This window comes from Lissotriton vulgaris, chromosome 6 (genome assembly GCF_964263255.1).
Source record: "Lissotriton vulgaris chromosome 6, aLisVul1.2, whole genome shotgun sequence".
Taxonomy (NCBI): Eukaryota; Metazoa; Chordata; class Amphibia; order Caudata; family Salamandridae; genus Lissotriton; species Lissotriton vulgaris.
The window spans coordinates 872,680,390-872,689,662 of record NC_141694.1 but is presented as its reverse complement, the minus strand read 5'-3'; the positions used below and the strand labels follow the sequence as shown (position 1 = coordinate 872,689,662).

General features: G+C 49.8%; 1 protein-coding gene across 1 annotated transcript; it reads right to left on the bottom strand.

The window, feature by feature from the left end:
• Nucleotides 1-1,530: 1,530 nt before the first annotated feature.
• Nucleotides 1,531-4,024, bottom strand: PRR18 (proline rich 18). Its single transcript, XM_086926870.1, has one exon. It carries the CDS (start codon nt 3,846-3,848, stop codon nt 3,096-3,098), a length of 753 nt encoding a protein of 250 aa, XP_086782996.1. The 5' UTR covers nt 3,849-4,024; the 3' UTR covers nt 1,531-3,095.
• Nucleotides 4,025-9,273: the final 5,249 nt, after the last annotated feature.

Genomic DNA, 9,273 nt, shown 5'->3' with positions numbered 1-9,273 from the left:
ACCCGTGGCTCGTGACGGAACGGTTCCGTCACAAGCATGCAACGGGTTAAGTACCAACTAGAACCACTCATAATGGGTCAGATGGAAGGACAACCAGTCTCAGCTTCCGAAAACACGCCTATTCTACCAACTTCTAGTCTTGGCATACAAAGACATCCAAAACGCTATTTTTAGGTTGAGCATTCGAGACCTCTTGTATATACTTTAGCATACACTTATATGTGTATGTACTGTGAGGACTCTGGAGATCACCCTAGGACTTGTCTGCTTCCGCCTAGGGACTTTTTTCTTTTCAACTGCCTCTATTTAACTGTCTTGATATAAAACGACCAGCAGAGGTCAGTAAAGTACCAGAATTGCTTTCTGCTGAATGACTTTCTTTTTTGTATTTTTCTGGCAACTGCCTCTATTTAACTTTCTTGATAGAAAACGACCAGCAGAGGTCAGTAAAATACCAGAATCACTTTAGCATTCTCTAGATTCCAGTCCATAGAAACTGTTTTCCGTGAGCACCGGTAGACAATAATACTTCTATCAAATCTTGTATTTTCAGTGATATGACCACCGAAGGCCCTGATTTTACATTAAAAGCAGAGCTTTGGGCTATACCATTTCCAGCTGAAGGGCAATATTTCTCTCTGTGTGTTCCCATACCTGGCGTGTCACGCAGGTTGGTGCTTACTTTCCCTCCATGTTAAACAACAGTAGATGTTTCAGCACCCAGGCTAATGTGCTGCATAGCTAAATACATATAAGGTCCCAAAGGCGAGACCGATTGCATTGCAAATGCTTGTTTTCCAGTCTGAACACAAACTAACTCTGCCTTATTATTAGGCCTGGGAGAAATATGTATTACGCAGGAGAAATGTCAGTAATTACGTAACACTCTTGTGATGCAAAGTTACATGATTACACCTGCTTGAGTAATTAAGAGTAATTTGGGGCAAACATCTTACCAGGGGAGCACAGGAACAATAAGCTAGCAGAGAGAGGACTACTCCTCGTGTCTTGTAGCATTTAGTACTATTTTATTAGCAAAAAATGCATCCTCTGGCCCAATTTGCTTGGGAGGGTACATTTTGAATTATGAAAATAGTGCTAAATGCGTGCTTATGCTCCTTACACAACTATACATAACTACAACTATTTCTGCAGTAATTACAAGTAATTACGCTAGAGAGAATTGCGTCATCTACACACTTATTCGAAAAGTACTTGGAAAGGCAGCGAAGCAGGTATCTGCTCACCAGAAAGGGCAGGAACAGGACAGTGGAAAATAACTTGCAACACAGAAAACCGCTTAAAAGTGCAACGCCCATAAGTTACTTATTATATCATCAATTACTACGTTATGTATATATGTGGCAAAACTTGCCCGCCTCATCATGCCAATCAATGAATCCAGTATGTGGCAGGCAGTTCAGCATCGGACATCTCCAGGAACGAGAACTCCGTAAAAGATATTAAGTAAAAAGTTAATTAAAGGACATAAAGTGTCTCCTCGGGTAAAGAACAACTTACGTTCTGCAACTATAAAATCATTTATTATGAAATAAATATGGTGTGGTTTTGCACTTTAACGCACATATACAAAATCAATGTTTTTATTTACAAAACTTAAATAACTACTAAAAAAACTCATCACAAACGGGTCTCTTGTTCATTTGTCCTTTGGCAAAAAAAAGAGTCCATTGTCCTCACTGCTCATCTCCCCACAAAAGTCTAACAGTTCCAGGAAACGTGCCTCCGCTGGGGGGGGGAAGTCCCTCTCGCCGCCTCCTCCAGTCAGAGCACTTTATGGCCCGACTGGGCACTCCGGTCGCTATGACACTGCGATGTGTACGGATGGCACAGGCGTTACTCATGTGGCCAGTTATAGGTAGAAAGATCCAGTCTTTGCTCGTCCTCTTGCACAACTTCTCAGAAACACCTTCGAAAGGCACGTGATGGTGTGTTGATGCCAACGGGGGCATTTTGGTGTCATCCCGCATCGCAGTCTGTGATGGAATGAAAGCAACAACGATTGTCCAAGGAAGGTGACAGGGCATTACCTCTCTCCCAGCACCGCGATTTACTTCATGAGAATGTAGCCTGCAGTGCTGAACACACCTGTGATGCCTTCTTAACTTAAGTCAGAATTCAGGGGGAAGTGGGTGCTATCAATTGTACCGAGGTGAACAGCAACCCAGGACGTTCCATAGTCGACAGAGGCTCGCGTTATTCAAAACATTGGGGTCCCCAAACCTGTTTTTCTAAAGCCTACGCTTGATATGCATTGAAGGGGTAAATGGCAGTGCGGGCAGTGCACAGGCAACCTCAGAAGCGAAGGCGTGCGCTGTGTAAGTCGGACAGTTTATGTTGAGTGGAAATGTTTAACCCAGGCCTCTGACCATCCGCGATCTGTTCAATGGGGGCGGGAGAGGAGTTCAGGACTGCTTATATAGGGCGGAATGTGGGAGAAAGGTCGTGGTGAGGTTTATGAGATGGGTGGGCGGCGGGTCACTGGGTGAATGGGACTTTGAGATGGCTCCTTCAGTAGGCGAGGCTTAGGTGTCAATTTGGGGATACTCGGATGGGGAAGGTTGTGGGTACTGGGGTGCATTTTAGCTGTAGCAAAAACTCCCGGTGACAGTCAAGTAAGGAGAAGGTCGCTGAATAATCAGGAGGAGCAGACCCCGATCTCTGGATAAGTCTCAGGAGGGAAAAAAAGCTCTGGTCACAAAAGGGTAACACTCTGATTAGAGGGAGGTCAGTGGTAACGTTAAGTCGAGGCAAACGATGGTTATTGAATGATGCTGGCTCTGGTCACTGAGTAAGCAGGTGGTCCTGGGGGACGCTCAGGTGAGGCAAGCGGTGGTCACTGGGCGATGCTCAAGTGAGGCAGGCGGTGGTCACTTGGTGATGCTCAGGTGAGGCAAGCGGTGGTCACTGGGTGATGCTCAGGTGAGGCTGGCGGTGGTCACTGGGTGATGCTCAGGTGAGGCAAGCTGTGGTCACTGGGTGATGCTCTGGTGAGGCTGGCGGTGGTCACTGGGTGATGCTCAGGTGAGGCAAGCGGTGGGCACTGGGTGATGCTCAGGTGAGGCAAGCCTTGGTCACTGGGTGATGCTCAGGTGAGGCAGGCTGTGCAGCCTGTCCGGGGCCACCGCGCTCTCCACGCCCCGCAGCCACTCGGTGCACCGCCTCACCAGCCCCTCGTCCGGCACCCTCCCTGCCCCCCAGCCGTCCTCCTCCTCATACTCCACGTCGTCGTAGCGGTTCTGGTCGTTGAGCAGCGAGATTTTGAGCAGCAGTTCTTGCGGCGGGGGCTTGGGCCCTCCCCGGCCCTCGAGCGGGCTCCCTCGCCGGCTGCAGGCGAAGGCCCTCCGCGGGCAGCCTGGCACGGCGGCGGAGGGGCCCCCGGGGCGGCGCCCGGACATCTGCTTCTCCAGGTTCCGCCGCTGCAGGACCAGCGCCGCCTCGGGGGTCAGGCGCAGCGAGAAGCGCAGCAGCGGCTCCTCGGGGGCTGCCGGCCGGCTGCCCTCCTCCTGGGCCCGGGGCTGCGGGGGGCTGGCGCGGCGGCCGGCCGGGACCATGCTCTCGCAGGAGCGCCACAGCGGCCGGGGCTGCTGCAGGGGCCGCGGCGCGGGGGCCCGGGGGGAGCCCCCGGCCTCCCGAGGGCGGCAGAGGGCCGCGGGGATCGTCATCTTCCCGGCGGCGGCGTGCGCCCTCTGCGCCAGCTGCCTCCGGAGGGTGGCCGAGGGCCAGGAGCTGGAGAGCGCCTCCTGCTGCTGCTGGGGCCTGGCGTCGGGGGGCGGCTGGCTCCTGCCCGCTTGCTGCTGCCTGGACAGGATAGGCGGGAGGGACATGCCTCGGTCCGACGGGTCGCTGTCAGCGGACGCTGTCTACGGCAGGCTGGCCCGGTCCGTGGCCATGCTAAGCACAACAAAGAGCCGGCGGCTGTTGCTGCTTCTCCGCTGTCACTGGCCGCAGGTAATCTCAGCCCTGTTGTGAGGCTGAGCGGAATGCTGTCTGTATAGGCATGTGTACACACAGGAGGGGCGGAGCTCTGGCCAGGCCTCCACTTTCGCCACCTCCTCCTTCCAACACTCAGTCTGCGCTCCTTTCAACACATCACTGTCCCCGTCAGGTTCACATCCGCTTGTTTCTGCCAAATACCATTCCCGACACAATGCTGCTTCCGACACACCAGCTCTTGATATAAACCCGACTTCCGACCTCTCACTGCTTCTAATATTCCACTTTTTCCGGTGATGTCCGCTGCAGCCGCTCCCTCACATTCATTCCCGTATCCGCGTCTCACCTTCCCATTAGTCCATGCATTAGTCCATCATCCAATGCCTCTGCATCCAAAGCCTCTGCTTCCATTGTCTTTGCCCCATCGCTCCATATTTTCCAACCCCATGCTCTAAGTGCACAAATCTGCAGCTTACTCCGGATGAAACTCCTATTTTAGCCACAACTGCAGGGGCGCAACGACCATTGGCGTAGCAGGTGCAGTGGCACCGGGGCACATTGAACGAGTGGCACCGGGGCACATTGAACGCTGACAATGGTGTATTTTACTACCACAACAGCAGCCAAAGCTTGCACCAGTGCAAGTGGCATATTCACTACACAACTGCACCACTACTAGTAACTATACTTTTACCTCCCCATCCATGGGCATGCCCCCCTCCCTCTTGGCTGTACCTCCTATTTAGAACCCCTGTCAGCCTACACCCTTCTGATTCAAATAACAAGGGTAGCTGGAAATAAGCACCCACCCTAACGTATACATTGCATTTGAAGGTTGCAAGTCATTTTCTTTCGAATTTTCTTTTTGTGTTGCTAGTTGCTCTGGAGGGCGAGTCTTCACTTTTTACTTTTCACTATCCCTCTTCACACATTTTTATTGTGACTCTCTTTGACACTTTATAATTACTGTTAAAGTGAACATATTAATCGTCACAAAATGAAGTCTGGCAAGTATTATGGAAAACATGAAGATTTAGTTCTGCAGAAAATAAAATCAATGGCAAAGAGTCAGTCAGCTACTTATTTGTCATATAAAAGGTTGAAGGTCAGAACACGAAGCAAATCATGAAATAGCTGAACAGAGTGTAATTCAGCTCAGGAGCAAAGACATGAATCACACCAACATAGTGTTTGTTGCCTCCTAAATATCTAGGGGAGAGTCAGCCCAATACACTCTAGGTACGCCTCGTTTTATAGGGTGAAATATAATAAGGTTTACACGTTTGCACCCGCCTTGCGCACCCTGGGGCACTTTGGTTGTACAGAATGGGCTTCAGATGCTTCTGCGAACCCTTCTGTAATACTGATAGCACCAGAACACATTAAGCGCCAGCACTTTCTTCAGGGGGCGTTCACTCATTTGCATGGGGGTTGCCCCATGCAAATGAGGGAATCCCTTTGCCTCTACGTCCGCGCTGCATTGCAGGCGCAAATGCGAAGACGCTCTCAGGAATAATAAGATTATGGACTGGGACTCCTTCGCTTCAGAGCATTTATAACAATCCCACTACTCCAAAACAATGGATTGTGCATTAGTACCCAGTTTTCTTTTGTTAAATAATCACATCATAAGATTAACAGCTGGAACACATTCCCATCAAAACATCTTTAAAGGTCCAACCAATCCAAGATCGAGACTATACTGAGTACCCAATTATATATTGTTAAATACGCCATAACTAGATATAACAAGCATTGGCATAGCCAATAGGTCTCGCCTTTGGGACCTTATAAGTGTTTAGCCATGCAACAGTTAATGTTGTTGCAGTAAGGATATTATGCTGCATAACTAAATACTTATAAGGTCCCAAAGGCGAAGACCTATTCGCTATGCCAATGCTTGTTAGCTGGGCAGAGCACATGCATGTGGTATAAATGGCCGATCGTTGCCATAGTAACCAACGCCGTCACACACATGACTGCCGAAGACATGGCGCATCTATACGGACAACAGAGTCAGACACCGAAGTAATCCCTACGATGACAGTGGTATTCAAGCGGGTACCCACTGGGTCTATGCCATTGGATGCAGACTCCGCATTTGATGTGCACCCGCAATGCCTTGTGCAGCTCATCAACTGGTCAGACTTACAAACAAACAAGCACATTCTGTAGGAGAGTAGGGTCTGCTGCCTATTGTCACTCCCACTTTTTGCTGTGAATTTCTGGTTTTTCAACTTTAGTGTGGTCGTGGGCCTGCTAATCAGACCCACAGCCCAGTTGTTCTCTCTCTAAATTGATACCATGTACTTTAGGTACATACCTGATTGGGTATTGGGTCACCTTTGTGGGCCTCTGCATAGTGTACCATAGGTACCCAGGGCTTAGGTGCATCCAAGGCCTACCAGGGGCTGCAACATGTATTATGCCACCCCTGGCTGGCCATCCAAACTTGACACCACAGGCTGATCACTCAGCTTGGGTAAGGTGGTGGAATCACCCCTTACTTAGATATAGTCAGGGCTCAAGTCGGGGTACCACGCGGGTGGATGGCGTCCCCCACTTATTTTACCGGGAGCTCGATAACTGGAGCAAATGGAGCCACACATTCTGGGGCGAGATCGGAGCCCATCCAGAACGCTGCTCACCCGCTGACTTCGCTGATTCAATCATATCTAAGGGGTGAGCGAGGGGAGGCAATGAGTCTGATGGTGCAAGCCTCCTTTCGTGACGGCACTTCCTGTTGTGACCTCAGTGTCCCCCCATTTCTTTTTTTAGGACAGGTGCCCTAGATATAGTATATCTATATCTACCTTATATATAGACACATATACACCTATAAGTCACTCCTATGGTAGGCCTTGATAATCCTGGAGGCAGAGTGCTTGGTTGTATGTGAGAGGGTGCCCTAGCATGAGCTGAGCCCCTCTGCAGCTTTCAGAACCATCTCCTTATAGCTGTTCTATGATATAGCCATACCATATACTCTTAATTTCCTTATAATCATTGCAGTTAATACTAACTTTGGTTTGGCTTTATCAAAACATGTCGTGTAAGGGGTCAAACACTATGGAATACTGCCCCCGCCTAATCTGGTGGGGGGGGGGGGGTAGCATTCCACCCTTCTAGAGGAAAAATATATTTATGTTCCTGCTTTACCCAGTTAAAGTTAAACAGAGCCCCAGCATCACAAAAGGGATGCTGTTGCCACAGACACAAGTCTGACCTCCTGCTTCTGGGGGAAACTCCAGCAAGGGAGGCCTAGACAATAGGTTTCTTGTCGAGGGAGGTGCCAGCACCACCCCAGACAGACTGTAGTGTATTGGGGCAGGGTGGGTGGAATGGAAAGATGCTTTCTAGACACTGCCTGGGGCACACTAGGTGCTCCATGCTTCGCTCGGTCCAAACCAGTTGCTGGGGCACTCCAGCCCGCTCTGGCGTGAAAGTGGACAAAGGGAAAGGAGTGTAACCCCCCCTTCCCAGGTCCACCATAGGAGGGACCTAGCAGGTAATCCAGCCCATTTTCTTAGTATAAAGATAGGTGCTGTGTGCCCAGGACTTTAGATGATCCTGGAACGAAACTCTGATATGAAACTCTTGGACCTTCGACGTTCTATTTTGACTAGAAGACTGAAGACATCTCTCTTGTGGTCAAGGAGTGACCACCCTGTGCAAACAGGCACCACCAGTAACTTGCCAGTCTGCTTTGTCGATGCTCCCGCTGGAACCCGAAGACTCAGTTGTCGTAATTGGCCCGATCGGATTAGCGATTAGCTGAACCTACACGTTTCGCTGCTAAACTTGGCTATATACGATAAACGCCATTTTGAATGTTGCAGCGGCCATCTTAGACCATGAGCGGCCTCGTGGCCGACGTGCCCTTTAGTCCTTTGTCCGTTCCACTGACCACTCTCATCTGCCCAGCAACAGGCTATTTTTAGTACTGGTCAAGCCACACATGCGCAGTTCTCACTGACCCGTAAACCTTCAGGAATGTGCCGCCAACTGACCAGTGGGTTTGAAACTCTCCAATGAGCTGGCAGTATTCCAAAACATGACCATATATGTCTCTAAAACTGTGTCTTAACTTGTGCCGCCTAAACTTTTATTGCCCCAAAATTGTATATAAACGGGGTCACACCGGTGTTCGGTGTGATACCTCTTGCATTACCGAAGGGTGCTGTTTGAGTGTACCACCACCCCATGGGGTCCTATTAAACTTGTTCTTTGCATTTTACAGTTTCCGTGCCAACAGTTTTTATAAAGTGGGTAATCTCTGGAGCGTGTAGGCCTTGGGAACCCCGAAATACTTCAATTGGCGACCACGAAGGGACTCATCGGCGACTCGGATGCCCGAAGGAGAGGTCGTGACGAAGGCTTGGAAATCCGCCATGGGCGCGCGCTGCCACGAGTGACCCGAGTCTTGGCTGCCACGGTGTTTTTCCTTTCCTTCCGATCTGACCTTCCAGGTGGCGCCGGTCTCCGACTGAGTTTCTGAAGTGTCCGCATCACTGAGAGAGTGCCGTTTGGCTGATTTGGCTTACAAGACCTTGGCAGTTGGAACCTGGACAGTTGAGTATTTGGTAAGCTTTGTGTTCGGTAAGGTAGTCTTCGGACGCTTACTGAAGTTCTACGAATTGTGTTCGGTAAGGTAGTTTTCGGACGCTTACTGAAGTCCTACGAATTGTGTTCGGTAAGGTAGTCTTCGGACGCTTACTGAAAAATCTGTGCTTTGTGACCGGTGAGGACGCTTGCCGAATTCTATGAACTTTGATTTGAGTTAGCCAACATTGTGAATTTGTGATCTTTGAACTTATGTGTGTAGTGCACTTCACATAGGCAGGCATGTAGAGATGTTTCTCTAACTTTGTTTTTTCCCTTGAGCGGCACAATCGTGTGGAGAATTGTAAGTGCCATTTTTCCTGGTGTCACGCTTTCGTGATACTTTTCGAACATGCCTGTTTTTAGCACACTCCGAGGAATGTGTTGTTTTGGAGAAAATGCCTCAATTAGGTTAGCGGAATCACAGCCGGCTCCCCCAGAGGGGACTCCAAATAGGGAAATGTATATCAAGTTCGGCCTCCCCCCTATTATGTACAGTAAATTGTGGCATAAGTACACTAAGGCCGATCCCGAATTGCAATGGCCTCTACACGGGTCATACGATTTGAGTAAAATCCAATTTGTGGAGCAATGTATGTTTCAGCGCAGGTCTAGACAAAACATGTTTGATTGTGTGCGAATGTGGGAGAAAGTGGCGCGTGAACGAATGAAGCGTGAGGTTGCCTTGGCGGACAAAGAGCAGCGCAAGGCTGC